Genomic DNA, 20,555 nt, shown 5'->3' on the forward strand with positions numbered 1-20,555 from the left:
TTGGAGAAGCCATGACACCTCAACTTTGGCATCTTTTCTATATAACAACTGTAGATGGATTATCAAAGCTGTCATCAATCAACTAAGCCATCAACTAATCACTGCAGTTCTACATGCAAATGCATTTTGGTGTCATAGACTGCCATCAAGAAGGAGTTATAACTTTGGGAATATATTCTCAATACCAGTGAGAGAAGAAATCCTTAGAAAAGTTAGAAATAACCGTGATTTGATTTCCTGGACAAAATACCTGAACATTTTGGAAAAGAAGTGAGAGTTGGATGAGTTTTTTACTTGTTAAGCCCACTTTCTGTGGAAATTGCAAATGTCCTCATCAGCTCTCGGTGCCCCCCACGGGAACATTAATTTCCACAATCCCAGGAGGAATGTGATTTTCTACTTCATAAACGGATTTTCTGCGGAAATTGCAAATTCTGTTGCCTTCAACGAGCAAGAAAACGACCTGAAATCACAGCCTTCACTTGATTTCTAATTTCTAGGAAGAACTCTTTGGTCAATTCAGCATCAGTTACCAGAAAAGAGTAATTCTCTGTACTGTCAGTCTGATCATATAATAGAGCGCACATTTAATCTGCAGCATCAGCTCGCCCCAAACTATTGCAACATGCAATTAACTGCAGAACACCATCTGCGTCATGATGGGCCACTCATCCACATTACTTTCTACTCAAAATATACTTTGTCAGACCAATCTATTCACAAGAGGGGAATTCCCCAAATACATTATCTGGTCGTCCTGATGCACAAACTGTAATGCATAAGGGGTCTTTGTTAGATAATTGGACAAGTGGAGGAAGCAAACAGAATAAATGGGCCCAAGTGGTGGGAAATGGCGGCATGAATGTGAAAGTGTCTGAGATGAAAAACAGCAGCTCAGCAGCACCAGACAAAAGCCATCATACAACCGCAGCCTGTAACTGAAATACCCCGGACAGGAATTTTGGGTTCGATATGCCATGAAGAGGAGAGTTGTGCAGCTATGAATTAATGAGCCCGATTCTAGTTTCCCTCTTCTAATGTCCCGTACAACAGAGATATGACTGTACGGGGAGCAGATGGCTGCTGCACTACACAATAGAGCAGTCAGAAAGCAGACGCAGTAGCAGTGACTTCACTTGTAGAGTATCTTCATCAACAAAGGCTCCGTCATAAAGAGTCTTAGAGGAGCAGACAGCGCAGGGTTAGAGCAGAGGTAACCCTCATACTTTGAATTTTAAACAGGACAGAAATACCAAGATATGAGCGTAGGCAGAGGAAGACATGTGACCGCAACACAAGAAGAAACGTCTCAAACTTCCCCTCTCGTCTACTTTGATCATCTGTGAGCAGCAGCGCCGAGATTTCCGACTGATCTCGGCCCGAGCCAAACATCAAATTAATCGTGCTCTGACCTCACACAGACCTGATATCAGGGCACAAGTGCAGGCCTTTGAGGACGGCTTAAAAGCTGCACAGAGGATAAAAGCTTTGCTGTCCTCAGCCTGTGAGCTGCAAAATCCTCTAACCTGAGGTGTGATAATATATTTATATCATGTGACAACTACAAAGAAAAATGCTAAATAAGATAATCTGAAGCCAAGTTTTTAAGAGAAAGTGACTGAATTAACATCACTTTTACTTGGATTAAAGGAGAACATTAAAGCAATGCCAGGCTGCAAACATCCAACAAAACGTATGACATCATGTGAGCAGTGAAATGTGATGCTCTAATTCTCCACTGCCATCATTTCGCATAAACCTGCTTATACCTCACCCTATGTTTACGCAGACACGCTCAAAGCTTGAAACTTTACACCCATGGAGGCGGCAGCAGCAGAGCTTCATGAATAAGGCTCAAGGCACGTGTTCGACCAATCAATGACACTCTGGGTTTCTGGGTTACCAGAGGTTTTATGTGTCTTACAAACACTGCTCAATGCTCCCTTTCAAAAACAGTTTCTTGTCTAATGTTTTCAATGTTTTTAAACCCAGCTTAGGTACAGATGCAGCTGAACAACAAAGACAGACATGCGTTTTATACAGTGATTTCTACCAGAGGTCACAAAGGAGCGACTAGTTTGCAAGGAACCATAGCCCAGGACTAACTTTCCCCCCCAGTAAAACACAGGTAAAGTTCCTAAGTTCCTAAAGATTTTCCTGGTTTTCTGGGTAAGTTCAGGTTAGAGACCAAGTCCACCAAGATTGAGCTTCTTTTGGCCAAAGCTCTCACTCCAGTTATACAAGGATTAGAGCCCACAATAGTCCAGAATCTGGTGGGACGTTGGTCTTTATCTTACCCTAAGTTCACAGTACACATAGAAAATGGATTGACAATCTTCAGTTGTCCCTTTAGTATCTTTTCAAGAGTAAATAACTCCTCCACAACAAGATGGGCCTCTTAATTCCCCCTCTGATTATGAATTTAACAAATGGCAGGAGCCAGTTTCCAGGACCCTGCTACAGGCTGAGCTTAACATGTGATGATCCCCTGCCTTTACTGCCAGCTCAGTGGCAAATGGAAGAACCAAACACTGAGACTGATCAGTCCCACTGAGTGCCGGCCCAGCTATCAGGCACTCGCAGAGCTCCCTCCCACCCAGAGGGAGCCTGCCTCTCTGTCATGGTGAGATTGTGCTTTTAAATGGACGGTGGGGCATAGATTTCTTTCAACTCTTCTTGCTCCTCACCTGGGACCGTTTTGCCTTTAAGACTCCATGAAGAGCTGTTGCCCTGGAAAGCAACTCCCAGGAAGGTAACTAGGACATTACCCACTTGCAAGTTTCATTAGTGTAGGCAATATGTAAGAATTTTAGGTCATCCTGACTTGCATATGTTTGAGCTAAAAGCAGGAGAGGGGTTTGTCTGGGTAATAGCTGAAATAAACGGGTTGATAAAGGGGTTGGAAAGTGAAAATGGTGCGTCTGTTCACGTTACCTTGCGCGATGCGTGGATGTCAAAGAAGGGTTTGTTTCGGACACTGAATGGCTCCTTGGTTTTGTCGATCTGTCCGGTCTTCATCTTTTCCATCCGAGGAGAAATGATCTCCTTTTCTATGCATAACAGGCGTATATTGAAATCACACTGGCCAACAGGCTGTCCCTGAAACACACAAAAAGACATCATTGCTGTCAATATAAATACATCAACAAACCAAGAGCGTACACAATACATCCCTTTTGGATAAATATTTAAACAATAGTGAGGAGCTTCCGTAGGAACACTGGTTATATAACAGGTAGAGAGAAAGCACTTTGGTAAGACACAACAAGATGGAAATCTTCTTAAAGTGGACAAACAGAGCTGTATACCACTGCCACACAAACTAACGTATTCTAACTCTGATGTGCAGCTTGTTGTTCGTTCCTTTTTCTTGGAATCCTCTTTTTTAAACCCAAAATTCTGGAAAATGATGATAAGCCAAAGAACAAGCGCTGGAGAGTAAATGCTGAGTCAATCAACAGAAAATTAAATTACTATTACTTTGATGATCAATTATCATTCCCTAAGTAAAAAGCCCTAAAACTCCTCAAACATCCACATTTCTTTTGGTCATTTAAGTGACAATCGTTCTGATGAGTTAAGGTTTTGACAAGTCAAGGACTAATTCAAGTTTGACTTTAAGTTTTGGCATCTTTGGATTTACTATTTTGGGACATTTCATGGACTGACCAGGTAATTGATCATTCAAGCTAATAAACAATATATGAATAAATAATGACATAATAAATAATAATAATAAAGTTTGAGTCCAAACTAGCACTCTAAAACCTTACCACAAACAGTAATATCCTAACAGCTCCAACAATAAGTCTCTTCATACATCTCTTATTTATAGCTGCACTATAGGGCAGCAGTATGCAGGTGCATACAGCACAGGACAACGAGACCCTGACATCACTTGGACATATGGGGATATCAACACAAAGAAAGTACACAGTGCAGTGTAATTGGTTTTTCTTTGTCGCCATAACAACAGCTTCCTCCCCTGATTGGACAGACACACACAGCTGTTCCTGACAGATAGCATAAGCACAGCAACCTGAGCCATCACTGCAAGACAAGGCCAGGGTGGCAGAGCAAAGGTGCCATCAAACTGACAGCTGAGTGAGCCCCTGATTATTAATAACGAAGCCTGGGTGGAAAAACAGCCCACTAACAAATTAAACAAACATGACTCTGACCATTTTAGAGTGTTAAGTGGAGGCAGGGAAGCTGCGAAAAAAACGCCCTGTTATATTGTAGCTCTCTACAGTCGCCTCCGCTTAACTCTGTTGCTCAATTGACAAAGTGATTAAAATAATGACTCACTTTGAACAGCACAAAAGACAAAATCAATTCAGAGGGACAAAAATTAAAAGTGAGTTTTGAAAAGCTGCCAGATGGACATGGACTAAACGCATGAAAACAAGTTGAATAGAGGGGAAAAGAAGCTCAAACTCAGCAAACAAACTACCATTTATTTTGTGCCAAGAGACAAAAATTAACCCCTATCCCCCTTTCCAAGTAAAGCCAAGATAAACTTGTCTAAACATTAAATATCCAATTGCGAAGGTAAAAATTGTATTTGCCTATATAGAGAAACAATATAGAAGGGTTTATTGTCTTTGGAGGTCCTCAGGGATCAATCTTAGGGCCCTTGATATTCTCCAAATCAGGTTAATTATCTTGATTTAATCAAGCATTTACTTTATTTTTATTAGCTAATAGTCAAATTATGATTTGAAACAATTTTATCACATCAGAGGACTGTTATTATTAGCCCCTACATGCTGTACTTACTGTATGTGTAAAGTTTTAGATGTAACGTACATTGCAAAATATAACCACAACTTAACAATTCTAAATAATCTACTAACTATTTCTCAATTAAATGTTTCATCTCAGGAAAAAAAGTTGAAATGGCTGTTCTCTTGGATCATTTTTTAACATTCTTTATAGGCCATTGTGTTTTTTAAACCTTTTCAACAAGATTTCTAAATCTAATAAAAATGCACTGTGAAACATTACCACCCATATTTTTTCCGCTCATGTTTGTGATGGATCAATACTCCCTCATCTATATTGAGAGCCACTGAGCAGGACGGTGTGACTGGGCTGCTTTGTATTCTGGTTTGTTACTGTCTGGTAAAGGCCACTTTCCTCTCTGGAGCTTTCTATGGAATTATTGAGCCATGGGGGGAGGAATAGATTTCTTTCAGAGCGGGTGAGGAGGTGGATGACCAATAATTAGTAAAGATTAGATGCAATTACTCGGCTGTACTGTCTCGTGAGTCACACAGATAATCAGCAAAACAGAGACAGAAGTCCAGAGCACTCTTTAGGTCTTATGTAAGCAGGTACAATGCCAAAGAATGTATCTTCAAACAATTACTTTTTATAGACTGTGCCTGCTGTGGGCAGTGATACTACAATGTGTGAAAAAAGCAAGGCAATTACTGTTCCTCGGATGGTGTGAAAGATTAGAATTAAGATATTACACAATTTTAAATTACAGACCAAATTTGAAAATGTAGCCCTCAGTAGTAACACAATGACATTATGACTTTTGTCATTAGCCTTCAAATCAATCATAATGAAGACTACAGACTCACCCCCAGCGCTTTGATACTCCATACTGATCCGTTTGACAATGGTTAAAATCCAGTGCTGAAAGGATCAGCCAATAAGCCAATAGGAGATAAAACGCTATCTATTAATAAGAAAGCCAAATATCCTCTCGTTCCATTTCTCAAATCTGATCAGTTGCTGCTATTCTCACTGTCTTTCCACATCAATACGACTGTTCATTGAATATCTCTGGAAAATAGCTCTGAGAAGTGATGATGGAGGGCAATGAGCACTAGTTTCTAGACGCAACAAGAAACTGGGGCGGCTGTGGCTCAGGGGTAGAGTGGGTCATCTCTCAATCGGAAGGTTGGGGGCTCAATCCCTGACCGCTACGGTCACATGTCGAAGTGTCCTTGGGCAAGACACTGAAGGCATAAACCATCAGCTATGAATGTGCATAGAAACTGAATGGAGATTGGCACTTTGGCCTTTGCCATCAATGTGTGAATGGGTGAATGTGATATGATAAGTTCAATTACTCAAGAGAACAAGCAGCAGATCAATTGAGAGTAAAAATATCTGTTGGTAACAGGCCAAGTCAAAATAATTTATCTAATAAACTTGAGGGGTTGATACAAAACAGGTACAAGGTAGAATAGACAGTGGGCTTGCATTCATCTCCATTGGGATGCCAATGTTGCTCCAAGTTTGCTAGATGTATAAATATGATGCTTACTTACACATTAGCTGTAACAACTTGATAATCGAGCAGTGTGCCATGACTGACTCTAAAGCTAAGTAAATCCAATTTTATCTACAGTATATAGCACCAAAGTTCCATCAGGACACTTAACAAAAAGAGCACGTCTAGACTGTACTCCATATTATTTAGAGAGTGACCCAACATTAATCCATCATGAGCAGTACTTGGCAACAGCGACAAGGAATAACTTTCTTTTAACAGGCAGGAACTTCGAGCAGAACCAGACTCATTGGTGAACATCCAACAGAACAAGAGGTAACAGTCTATCTGGCTCGCTTAATGCAGCCTCAACAGCTCTGTAAGGATAAATTGGCAGCTTCAAATGAGGTCAAAGGCACATTTTAGTCTCATTTTGGCATTTCTCTGAGGAATTGGTTTTCCTTTTAGGGTGACGTCAAATTTCACACTACAGTCTCCTGGAGCAACAGCTGGTATCATGTCCCACACATTCTTCACCATCTGTCAGCTGTGTCAGAACAAGATGTAAGTGTGGATGATTCAAGGCATGTGCTGTCCACGCCTGCAGAGAAGGATCGTGGTAATCCAACATTTCTGGGAATAAAATTCAATTATATCAGTGAAATATTTGTTTTGGCTGCGCTTCCAAAGGGTAGCTCGCAGTCACGTTTTATCTGTTGGTGCTGCTTGACTTTGACTCGACTTTTATCACTGTGGATTTGACATTGCCAGAGCCATTTATGACAACAGCAATCGATCAGGCTTCATATATCTGATACCTTATTGAGAAAGAAATGTGTTCTGATGCCGATAGTGCTGATTGCTTACGGACACCTCTGCATTTGTGGAGGTCTGTAATTACAACAAATTACTGGAGGACAGAAGGTTATATTGGTCTGGTGCTTATGTGGTTTTCAGACTTTTAATTGCTGTATTCTGATGTTTTAAAGACCAACAACTGACCTAAAAAATAATTGGCAGATTAACTGTGAATAAGTAAAAAATCATGGAGGTACAGCTTGAATTTTTTCTGACTTAAAGGTCTGTGTCCACTTACGCTGTATGACCTCAATTTCAGAGCGCTTCTCACCGGCTCTTCCCTGTTGCCAGGTTACAAAAGTTGTCTGGTGGCACTGATCGTTAAGTCTGTTTTAAATTGCTCTGCATGCTTAATAATTGTTTTTATTCACGAAAACATAAAAACTATGGAAAGGAATCGTGTCCTGGCGTTAGCAGCAGCTCGACACCTGGAAATTGTACCCTCGAAAAAACAAGGGGATTAGCTTCTCCTCCGCCATTGTTGTTGACAAAGGTGATGTCTGAAGTCCCACCACTACTGGATTTTGATTGGTCGGTGAGGGAGCAGGGACATTGATACGTGCGGCAGTTTTCAAAAAGTTGAACTATTTCCAACTGAGAGCGCCGTGATCACGTGTGTGCTGAGGATGCTGTGCGCTGAAAATGGTGAACTGCTGCCAGCGCAATAAGCGCCGTTAGTGGACACAGGCCCTTTATGTCCAAAACTTTATGGTTCCAGCTACTATGTGTAAATTCCTGTTGGTTTTCTTTAGTCTTTTTGACTTCAATTTCTCAACTTAAATGCAGCCTTAAAGATCTCACTTAGTTTAGGGCATTTTTCAAGCCAGTGCATATAAACATTAGTAGCCCATGGATTTAGAGCTACCTGTGGTCAAAAACTAAATATGAAGATACTAGTCTCCTCAACATTCAGATATAAGTTTATACAGTACTCCCAAAATCCCGCAATTATAATACTAAATTACATATTAAATGAAAAATCTAGTGATGCATTCATCATTAATGGACTGAGTCAAAGATTAAGTCCAACCAAGTACAGTTCAGTGTACCACATAACCCCCTTTAAAATTGAACTGAGTGCATAAAGAATCTATATATAAACACATGAAATGTTAATCACCAGAGAGCTGCAGCATCAGAAATAAATCCCTCTGCAGCGTGAGTCGAGCGAGGCTGACGGTTAACTCAAGAACACTGCAAAAACTAAAGCATCTTTAAAAAACACTGACGCAGCTTTCAACAGTATTCCCAGAACTGTGACTGTCAGGGATCATTTGGCATTAAGTCTAATTATACACAGGTGACAAAATTAGCAACGGGACCAGTCAACAGAAGCTTAATGTGCAGCTTACCTGAGGACACTTCCAACAGAAGCAGAGGCTTTTAGACTATTTTAGACGAACACCGTTTCTTTCTAATGCATATGCAATATTTTGAGGCAATATTGAAGATGATTTCCAGAATTGGTACTTATTCCCTGAAGGCCTGGCTCCTGTTTTCAACCTAACTCATAGCCACAGGAGAGCTTCCATATTTTCCCACCATATTCGTAACATTATAAGGTGGGGACTTCACTCCATGGTCTCCAGCGTTGAAGAGACTTCATACGCGTCTAAAAGTGTAGACTGGCAGGTCTAAGGCCACAACTTATGATGTTAGACTCTGTAGTTTTACAGTAAGAGCCCCTGAAGCCTACTGCTCCTGCTCCTTTGTGAGTCACTTTGATGCAGAGTCGGCTAGTCGCTCAAAATAGAGTTCAAAAACAGCATAAAAAATACATCCTACATATAGCAAAGTTGTCAGATTGCTGTGTTTCAGCAGGGTGTGAGCTGCTGCAAGATATTCTCCAGAAAAAGTCATTAAATATATTTCATTATCATCGTATAATTAATCCAATAAAACAACATGAAAGGGGAATAACGTTATTTGGGTGAGCTGTGCATTAGTGGTAGGGGTATGTCGTTTGCAATAAGAGAGCATTGCTGCCTCTGCGGCTTCATTTTTGACAATTATCCCCATAATAACAACCTTATTTCCTCAATCAAAGCCCACATGTTCAACCATATGCTGCACATGGAAATGCAGGTGGAGGCTGGTGTTAAAAGCAAAGGCAACAGGCAGATGATAGTCCCAGCAGACGGAGTGGAGGCATCGTGATGTATGAGCAAATTAGAGACAGTGAGGTTAACCGTCACGGTGTTGTTAGCCACTGATGGCTATTGCTAGTTAGAGACCACTTAAACCTTAGCACCATTACTAATCTTTATCTATCCATTCCTCGCTCTCTTTTCTGCTGCGAGTTAGTCATCACCACATACAGTAGATGTTAATGTACTACAGGAGCACACATTTTTTTCATGATGTCTGGTGTACTTTCAGACTGTCTTTTAAGCTGTTTTTCCACTGTAGGAACTGTCTCCAGGGACAAGGGACTTGAGGAGGTACTTAGTACAGTTCCACCTCGGGGACTAGGGTCTAAATAAAGACAGGGAATTACAGTATTTTACAGCTTAAAAAGGTCCCTGGTCTGGGCTTAGAGCTCTCTGAAAGTACAGGGACTTTGGGGATGGGACTTGCAGCACTAAACATTTCTGATTGGTTGAGGACTTGCAGCATTTGGAAGAGTTTTCCAGGTGTTTAGATGTCAGTGAAAATGCAGACAACAATGAGCTTGAGGAACCTTTTAACCCCTTGAAAAGTAGCTTCTTGGCTAATCTCTATTTCCAGGGAGGGACGTGGTTTTTTGTACGGGAAGTGTTCTGGTTTCCGCCTGTAGTACGCTTGCAGTCCGAGTAGTATGGCCAAATCATGTATCAGCAGGCTGTGGGGTATGCAGGAAAAACAGTCCGTGTGGAGAGCAAAAGCAGGCGGTAATGCATGGTAATGACATCCCGGCTCCCATCAGCGTCATCTGTCAATGATTTAGCTTCTTATTAATCTCTATAAACTAGGGATGCACGATATTGGATTTTTTACCGATATCCAATATGCCGATATGTTACGACTCATTTAGCCGATTAACGATACCGATACCGATATTTTTTTCCCGCACACCTAATTGCAGAGATCATCAACTCTCTTCTTCTTGGAGTTAGCGTACAGTATAATGGTGATACTCTTATCACATTTGTTACAACGGTCGAGGTGACGGGTCTTGAGATGGTTAATCAAGTATGTAGTGTTGAAAGACTTTGCCTTGGCTCCTCCTCGCATCACCGAAGCTGAGCAGTCATTGCAAATAGCAGTTTTGCTTTCTATTTCGGACACTTTGGAAAAACTTCCACACCACGGACATTTTGGCTTCGAACTCTCTCATGCTGCAGGTAGACACACGTGACGTCATCACGCTGTGCCGCGCAGGTCTTCTTCGCGACGGGGACATTGCGCCGAGGTCAGGCATTTAATCAAGTATGCAGCAGCCCATTATTTTATCGGTTAATTATATCGGCGGATATTGGCGTGTTGGCCGATATCCGATAGTTAATTTTTAAGCCAATATCGGCCGATAACGTGCCGATAATATCGTGCATCCCTACTATAAACAGACATCTGCAGCTAATTTAAGCGAACCATCTGTTGAAGATTAAAAATCCAACATGAGATAAATTTCCTTGACGCTGTGTCAGGAAAGCCGTTCGATCAATCAGACCTCCGTTCAACAAACAAACATTTTAAAAGCAGTTTCCTCCTCTTGAGGACAGACCTGACGAAGCTTCATTTTAACTTTTTAATCATCTCTATCATGATGTAATTTTGGCAAACTTCAGACCTGTTAATTAAAGTAAAGCACAAGAAGAGCTGTTTCTTTTTCAGGTACATACCGCAGTAGTTAGCCAGCGTGAAGCCTCTGTGTAACTGACTATTTACAGTGAAACTGAGACTCAGCTCAAATGGATGAACAGGCGCTCCTCTGTCGGGTTAATTGAACCATGAAATTATTTTTATGTTTATTTTGCTGACATATCTCGAGGGGCGTAATTCGCTTCACTTTTGATCTGAACACACAGTCTCTTCTCAAGTTGCTCACTGGACTGTAAACAATCGTGGCTGGAAGTCGTTAATCACTAACTGCTGGCTAAACCGGACATCCCTGACATGCTCCCGGTTGTCCCCAGAGGCTATATCAAAGTCAGACGATAACCGATGGGTTCCGAGATTGCTCCTTGGCCTAAAAGTTACAGGTATTTTGGTGAAATTGCGCCATTAGTTATGTATGATATAAGGGAACACAGGGATATTAACGTATACTTTATCTTATCTTAAATTTGAGAGGTTCTTTATGTGTCCGTTCCGTAGACTACTGGGGAGATGTGACCACAAATAGGGAGTCTGATTGTCATCAGAGTGATGCTGCAGCTGGTTTGAAGGGAATGATGCAGCCCTGCTGGGACTATTCTTAGTTTAGAAAACCCTGCAAAGCTACACACTCTCCCTGCAGACAAACTCCTCGAGCAGAACTAAATTGAGCTGATGTCGGTGTAGCAGTCTTCACCTGGACAGAAAAGGTTTCTGTGGTAAATGTTAAAAGCCATCTCTTCTGCTGAATGTGTCTGTCTGAGACGATTATCTTGTCTAATGCTGCAGCTGAAGCGCTATTATTCTTGGCATGATAAAAGATTAAGAGGCAGGTCAAAGTGTCGGGACGCTGACGCTGCATTATTTCCAGTGACTTGAAAATTAAAGGGCCAGTTCGCCGATTTTCAACTTCAGTCCTATCATGCTATTATGGGGAGCTAATGCCATTATGGTAGGAAAAAAATGCAATTTGGCACTGTGCCTTTGGAGGACGCTATCCTCTTCTCCAATGGGCCCTGACAACCTCCAACAAACTATGTAAAACGCGTCATCTGGCAGAGGCCAGGGCGCTCGCTAAACTACACTTCATTAATCTAGGACGCCCGCCTCTGATGTCATGTCTCGTTCAAAATCGTCAGGTTTGAAATGTAGACTGCAGACCTGAAGATTTTTTTAGAAGATCCACCGGTATATTCTCGTTGAAATATATTTTCCGCTCTGAGCCATTGCCTGCAGCGAAACAGTAGTAGTAGTAGTATTTCACTCACTTCCTTTCAGAGGGAGCGCAATGCACGCTGGGTGTTGCAGGAATGTAGAATGGGCGAAACCACGAGCTGTTTGTACAACTTTCTCCACAGCTATGGCGCCAATTTCAAATATGATTGTTTCTATCAATTACAGAGAACACCAGCTTTGACTGACAGCTGCTTTTTCCAGGGGACATATTTTAAATATTGTAAATGCTGTCGTGCCTTAATCACATCTTGCTTGTTCCCCCACAGTGGAGGAGCTGACAGTGACTAACAACAACTTTCCAAGAAGACAAAAAAAGGGTTTTATGCGCTCTGCAGCGAGAGCAGAAAAAGAAAAATTCCCTCCGCGTCTCGGGTGGCAGCCAGGGTCGATCGGTTTCGTGGTTGGAGAAGTACTGTACAAATCAGCACTTTCAACATAATAACACTCACACTAAAACTATATTTGCTGACATTTATCTTCATCAAAATCCACAGAACTCCGAACTGTAAACTCCGACCCTTCTCTCACAGCTAATCACCCGTCAAGGCGAGAGCGCACTGATTTCTTATCATGCTGTAATCGAAAGATTCCCAGCGCTGCTCTTCGCCCGACTTTCCAAACAAGTAGGGTGTCAGGTCGGGCCATGAGCCCAGCGGGTGGTGTGTTTTCCCTCCTGCTGCCATTTCCATCCTCAGTCTCAGGATGGAGCCTCGGTGCTAAGGTGCAGCCCACCGCAGATAATGGAGAAGGCTAATAATGGCCAGATAGGATCAATACAGCCGCTCTATACTGATGGCTTGGGGGAGGGGAGTCATGTGGAGCTGCTAACCTCTGCGCCGCCTTACAAAGGCGTTCCCTTCAATGCTGTCCTAATTGAGCCACTTGCTAGTGGTGATCCTGTAATCGATGGAGAAAAGGAGGTGACAGACAGACATGTAATGGCCGAAGGAACCCCGCCTCCTCCTCCTTCATCCTGAGGTATTCATCAAATTTTTATAAGGAAGACAGCAGAGGCTTGCTAAGGGCAAAGTGAAGGCTCATTTGTCTCCATGCCTGCCTGCTTGCTATTAGCGGCACACACGCAAGTTGAAAGGATGAATTAATTTACAGTTTGGAGGAGTGTTAGCATTTAACAGCCGAGTAATGTCGTCCTCCGGCTGTTCTCAGGAAAAATTCAGAATAACGATACAGAAGAAACACGCTTTACACAAACATAAAGGCTTATTTTACATGTAGCGATGCACCTGAAGTACAACATGGACTGATTGTTAGGTTCACTTAAAGACCCCCTCCAGTGAAAGTGTTTAACCTTGTGAACATCACCATGTGGTGTTTCTCATGTTCTTTGAAAAACTGCCATACCCCAGACATCTTGCACCCTTCTTCACACTTGATGGAAGAGGGTTGGTGCACGCAGTGCGTGCACACACTTGCACAGAGTTAATGTCGTAGCATTACGCCAAGCTTCTTTAAGGGAATCATTTTTGGGATAATTAAAGTGTTGTTTTATTGTTGGAAATAAAACAGTAGAAAAATGACATATCTGCTGATGACGATATGTCATTTTTTAAGCCATAATCTGCAGACACTGATAACGTGCCGATAATATTGTGTATCCCTAGAACCAAGGACAGGCTGAACAACACGTTTTCAGATTGGGAGGTTTGAGACGTCAGTTTCAACAAGTTGCCACTAAACGATGGCAGAGACGGGTTTTGTGTTCGTGACGGAGGGGGCTGTTGGAAACCTGCATTGTGGGCGGGGACTTTGCAGATTCAGGAATCTTTAATGAGGGAGAAGGAGGAGATGCTTTGGGAGGATTTTTACAAGGTAATTAAACGTGTTTTGCAGCCAAAAAAAAAAACAGACACAATTTAATTATTTCAAGCTGAGCATTTTATGTCTTAAAACATGACTGGAGCTGCTCTTTAAGGCCAATTCAATGCTCACTCAGTTTTAAAGGGTTGTGATCAATATGAAGCACATTTTTTGTTCTTACTTTTTCAAATGGGTCAGTGGAATTAAAATAAAAACTTTCAGGGGTAAAGGACAAAAACTTCATTCAGACTGGGCCGGACACAGTTCAGCCGTAGTGTTGTGTTTAAGGTCAGACTTAAGTAAAGCCTGCTGCCTGACAGAGGGGGTCAAGCAGGCAGAGATACAAGCCCTGTCATCTGTGCGCAAATACTGCAGAGCCTGGATGAGCACCGCACTGCTGCCTGCTGCAGTGTAGCCTTAAAGGAACCCATGTGGGAATTGATTTTCCAGCTTTCAGGAAACAAAAAAAATCCACATCAATGCTTTTTTTCCCCTGCAGCACACACCCTCCTCTGATCAACAGGAAGTAAGAGCAGAGGGCAGAGACAGCCGCTGACAGACGACAGTGTAATTGGCATGCTTCTAACGTGATGCTTGTTTGTTCCGTCTGACATCTCGATCGGGCACATTTTCAAGCAGCGATAGGTCAGAAGGAAGACAACACATTCTCAAATAGCTGGGCTACTCACGTTGAATTTGATGATGTCGTATATCAAATAGCGGGGGACGGGGTGACCGTTCACTTTGTCGATGATCATCTCCTGCAGAGATAAAGAGCAGAGTGTGGGTTAGAGAGGGAAAGACACAAAGTGGTTGATGACTGAGTGGAGAAGATGTACAAAATATATATACTAAGAAATCCTCAATATTGGAGTTTTAACGTAAAGCATGTAGAAAACAGTTTCTCTAAAAATGTACGGAAGCTAACCGCGGGACTCTCGGGGATGAGCATTCTCAAGGGGGCGTATGTTCAAGGAGGGATGCCCGCGGCAAGGAAGGGAAGGATTGGGGAGGTGTGTGTGTGTGTGTTGGGGTCTGGGGAAGAAGCACACGAAGCAGAAATAGAACCGCACATCCATTATGCAAGACTCTGAAGTTGGGAGTAAGGTGCATCGCTGGTGCAGGACACCCAACAGACGCATGATTCGTTACACAACTAGTAGTGACGAGCGAGAGGAGCACGCTAACGTCACGACCGCTGCAGGAGGGAAGGTGAATGCGGGGTGTTAGCATTGATGATTTACGGGACATAAATGTGAGAGTGTAGCACTCATGAAATATGTATGTGACTAACTGTGCTGTACTGCTATGACTGGCAGGTGAAAGGGAAGCAAACACCCTTTTTTTGTGATTTAAGATCAACAAACTGGCTTTATCTGAATTTCATTTACTCGTGGAAGTGTTGAACGCTGTTTTCCTGCACGTCTGCAGAACTGATAATCCAGCATGCGCAGTTTATTTCCTTCACATTCTGGTCTCAGACAGGATTTTCTCTCTGCTGGGCCTGTGTGGACATTTCAGTTAAGCCACTGCTGCTCCATCTGTGCTGGATGTCTGGAAGCTGTGGGGTTTTCTCTCGGGGATCTTTCAGTTCTTATTGCACATGCATTCTTTAGATATCATTTGGAGTACATCTTCAGGGTGTGTTTGTAGACATAAAAGAAACTTCTACTTTCTCTTTGTCAAGTTTATCAGATATTCTCGCAATAAAACTGGATGAAAAGCTGTTTTTGATACTTAGAGAATCTTAGCTTAGAAACGTGTCAACATATTGACTGTAATAGCACCTATAGGCTGTGAGAAAGGAGGTTTTAAAGAAGAAGCCAATGTACAGCTAAGGTTGGACTATTACGCCATCATAGTCACCAACTACAATTACCTGTGATAGCCCAGGACAACCATCAATCAAGCAAACATGTCACTTCTTCCAGCAGGGGCGGTTCTCAAAAGCTCTCTATTATTTATAAAAGACCTCCTGCCCTATCGGAAATTACAGACTGGATGGCACAAAACTTTCTGAAATTAAATGATCAAAAAACTGAAGTACTTCTTTTTGGCCCTTCTGACTCCACCAGCCAAATCGGCCATAAACTTGGCCCACTTTCAACACCTGTAAAACACTCTGCAAAAAACCCTACTACCAGATTTTTAACAGGTACACGAAAGCATGAGCATATCTGCCTCACACTCGCCTCCCTCCACTGGCTCCCTGTCAATTGTAGAATTCATCCTAAAATCGTATTACTTGTTCTTAAGTCGCTTCATGGATCAGCTCCTTCATATTTATCAGAACTACCACAAGCACTCAGGCCCTGTGAGCAGTCCCTGCTGGTCGTCCCTCGGGCTAAGCGGAAACTGCGTGGTGACCGTGCCTTTCCAGTTGTGGGCCCCCATTTGTGGAAAACATTGCCTCCTCATGTCACAAGTGCCAACTCGATAAATTCATTCAAAGCACAGCCCAAAGCTCCTTTTCTGGGCCTTCAAAATTACTTCAAGCATTTAAATGTGCTTTAAAATTTTTTATATTATTCATATTTTTCATCATTCATCATTTCTTATGTCTTTCTACCATAGACTGCATAAAAGATGGACGACATGACAGCCCCCTAAAAGTGAAGCCAAACCCTCTCTATCGCCCCCTGCTGACTGGCTGCAGTATAGGTCATAAAGCCTGCCTCCTCCATGTTAACAGATGGGACATGAGTCAAACTATAAAATCAAAAAACACGACAAATATATTTTTCTCAAACATGGTTTCTGTCATTATAGGTAGTTCTTATCATGCTGATTTACGTCCAAGTGTTGACAAGTTTATTTTTAATCAGTTATTTGATGCTGTAAAAATGATGATTGACAGCTCTGTTGACAAATTAGGCTCCTGCAGCTGATCTGTTCCCGATTAGCAGATTAGAGGAGGAACGGCGAGAGGAGACGTAACGAAAACAATCACTACAGTCACTGAAGTTTACATATCTGTGAACGTTAACCTCAGACCAACACAAGAAGCTGTTCTGCTGTTAAATACGCCGGCGTGCTGATTTTCTTCAGTAAGTTAAGTGTGCGTTTTGGTTAGCGGAAGTGGCTACAGCGGCTCCACCGCTCCGCAGTCTGGCTCCAAATGACGTCACTATTGCAAGATGGCAGCGCCCATCACGGGGGCTATTTTGGTTTCAATTTCGAGAGCAGATGGAGACGCCGTCCATCTTTATACAGTCATTGCTTTCTACACTGTTTTATTTACCACTGCCTGTGAAATAGTCAGCTCATGTTATTTTAAATGTGCGACACAAATGAATTTGACTTGACTATTTTATGTACTCAGAATCTCCACACAGTATCTTTAACTAATGATGTCCTATGTTTACTTGGAAAGCATTTATCATGGGCCTACAATGTGGGACTTCATAAACAGCCCTTGGAGGGAGAGATTTTTGGTTGTTATTTGAAAACTGCGGCTAATGGCACTTTCACATTGGCTCCATCAGCAGTGGTTGATGCCATTTTGTTTTTGTGTGGCAATAAACCGTCATCAATCCAAAGAACGAGTAGAAATGTGTATCCCTCGCGGCTGCCACGATTGTTTTTCATATCCGAGTGCAAAAAGGACCAAAAACTGACTTTCACATGCCGATGCCAGACTGGCAAAGAGGACAGAGGAGTGAAAGAGAGTCATGCAAAGCACTTAAAGACGGGTTGGAGAGACAAAATTATGTCATTCCAGGAGGCTGCCATCATTATGCATGTGGTGCACTGAAGCGTTGCACAGGCAGAGCAGCGGATGAATACATTACTGTGACCAAAGAGACCGCTAGGAATTCAATCTACATTCTGCATCCATCCAATACTGGAGCTGGAGTGGATGTAAAGCCCATTAAAAACTGCACTAGAAAACAGCATGTAAAGACAAAGCACAGTGCCTTTGGCCTAAAGATGAAACATATCAGACAACACAGCTGGGCTCCAAGAGGGGGCTCCTCGCTGCAAACAGCCTCTCAGAGCTGAGAGCCAGAAGCATCAACAGATGAATAAACACGCGTCAAAACAAACCTTGTAGCAATCTAAACACACATCCGCACCGCTCCTTCAAAGGAGCACTAATACGCTGCAATTAGATGTTCTGTCTGGGTGAGGAGAATAAATTCAGCGTGTCAATCAGCGAGTGTTACGCCAAGAGGAAGCACAAACCTGTTTTACATAAAGCTTCTAAACAAGACCAGGAGCAAAACAAAAAACAATCACCGGCAACTTATCTCTTATCTCCAGTCACGGAAAACTAAACACAAAAGAGTCCCAAAGACTTGTAATCAACTCTCAGCTGACCATGCAGTAATTTCCTTTCCTGTGTTTTCAGTCATGGAGTGTGATAATGGCTCGACGTCTGCACCTGCTACAGGGCAGATCTGGGACCTGTGTGACCTGAACAGCACAAACATGCCAATAAAAGTCTCAGCCCGGTATTAGAGGGTGAGGATAAGTCCCCAACCCCCGCCAGAGAACACCGCTGGGCGTTACAACACGAGACCGAGCGGTAAAACATTTCATTAGCCATTTCTACAGGATGAGGATGATCATTTGAACGATACAACTTGAGCAGCAGGGACAGGTCGGGAAAATGTACATGGTTGGACTTTGAGGGGACAATTACAGTTATACCCATCTTCTGGGTATTTCAGGAAACAATAAGAAAAGCTAGCATGGCACAATTCATAACAATACAAAAGATTGACAAGTAATAGGAAAAAACATTGACTCACCCCATCCAGTAGAGTATTTGCTAAGTGGATACGCGGATCCTTCCGGAAAGGAAACTCAAGGTTCGCCAAGTGGAAGATCGAGTTGTCTCTGTCGACCATGAAAACTTCATTTTTCCCATTGATTAGCATCATGTACCTGCGGGAGGAGAGGATGAAACATTAGGAGGTTGGAATTATAAAGTAGGAAGTTGAATGTGTGCAGGTCACTTTGCCAGAGGAACTCTGGATCCACCACTAAGAGCTAGTAAGCTAATCTATTAGCAGGTTCTCTAACAACTGACCACTATGTGTTACCATGACAAGGCTTTATTAAAGGCATTAGTAGATATGAGAATAGGTTGGTATTTAGCAGAGATGGAGACTTGAGACTTGGTGACTTGGACTCGAGTCGACTCGAGTCACTGTTTTGATGACTTGAGACTCGACTTGAGGCTTGAGGACTTGCGTGTGTTCATAAGTTTGAATGTTAGCTGTTAAATATAAAATGATAAAATTCAATGTTGTTGAAGTTTCTGTCTAACTATTATGTATGTCTGCAGTGCAAACTGGGAATCATGATTGGACGGATTAAAAAAGCTCCCCAGTATGTGATTGTCATGATTGGCTGCCAGTCAAACTCCTCACTATGGCAACACACAACATCAAAGCCGCCCGCTACCTGATGTTTTTTCCCCAAAGAGAAGCCTCATCAGTCGTACTCGTTACTACTCAACACTGTCTCAGAGCAGACCATCATCATGGCTGCGTCTGTGCCAAGACAATACAGATACAATTCATGGTCATACTTTTTGAACAGGTCATATAAATTGGCCAATAATATCATTATTATCTCTTGATAAAGAGTGGATACTACAGGTAAGAGTGCTGTATCTTGGGTGGAAAGAAAGTCACATGACTTGACTTGACTTGCTTGAGACTTGGACCAAATGACTTGAGACTTACTTGGGACTTGAGCAAAGATGACTCGGTCACAACACTGGTATTCAGTCAAAATAACATGCTGTCTTCTGACTATTATTACATAACATGGTGCCCTCTTTATTATGTGATAATTCTCCAGCCACACCGTGTAAAAGACAGACAGTAACACATCAAAGGGTTCCAAACATTCTGTGAACTACAAACTGGGAAAGTAATTCATACTGTAGGGATCCCTAAATCCCTTGAAATCATATCAAAGTGTTTCTCTATCACATTTAATATCCATGACTAAATAAGCAATCAAAGTAAAAAAAATCTTTGGAATTATTTCTTAAAACACTGCCCTTACAGCACCGGCTTATCTGCTGAATCAGGACTGATTCAAACAGGGATATATTGGTGCACATGTGTGAGCTTTTTATAACCAAACTCTACCCACTTCAAACCAGTGAGAACAACATAAAGAAAGAAAACAAATCTTTTTATTTTTTGTGTGAAATAACCGAACTGTTCAAACTTTGGCAGAAAATAGTGTGCTCATATAACATCTCAGAACTCACAGAAAGGAGCTCAATGTGTTTTCCGTGTCTTTAAATGTGGTTTGTAAAGTGTGATTAACTTGATGTTTTTATTAACATTCAGGAAGGGTATAATGTTACATTTTCAGTCGGATTAGTTAGCCACAAGTCTTTGGTTTCTTTCCCTCACAAATTATACCTCTGAGAAACTACAGTTCCTCCAATGGCCACAAGAAGCTGGCTCCAAAAGCGAGTCAATCCCCATAGACCCCCATGTTAAAATTCCCAACTTAACAGCAGAATTAAGCACGTTTATAGCCTTGTATAGGTAAAAAGATTTGGTCTCTATAGCTAATTTTTCCATTCTTAAATGAATAATCTTTTTCATTAAATAAATGTCTGTTAAGTCACAATCTATCACCGAAT

At 42.0% G+C, this 20,555-nt stretch overlaps 1 protein-coding gene across 1 annotated transcript in view; it reads right to left on the bottom strand.

Annotated features, from left to right (window-relative positions):
• rngtt (RNA guanylyltransferase and 5'-phosphatase) overlaps positions 1-20,555 on the bottom strand; it is a 107,014-nt gene that overhangs the window by 52,616 nt on the left and 33,843 nt on the right. The window contains exons 9-11 of the mRNA XM_069657665.1: positions 18,691-18,826; positions 14,626-14,697; positions 2,935-3,099 (exon numbers count right to left, since the gene is read on the bottom strand). Of these exons, the coding sequence (XP_069513766.1) occupies positions 2,935-3,099; positions 14,626-14,697; positions 18,691-18,826 (373 nt within the window). The remainder of the gene's footprint in view (positions 1-2,934; positions 3,100-14,625; positions 14,698-18,690; positions 18,827-20,555) is intronic.

The sequence above is a fragment of the Semicossyphus pulcher genome, unplaced genomic scaffold (genome assembly GCF_022749685.1).
Source record: "Semicossyphus pulcher isolate SPU_LCO1_2020_fin unplaced genomic scaffold, fSemPul1.0.p SCAF_11, whole genome shotgun sequence".
Classification (NCBI taxonomy): domain Eukaryota; kingdom Metazoa; phylum Chordata; class Actinopteri; order Labriformes; family Labridae; genus Semicossyphus; species Semicossyphus pulcher.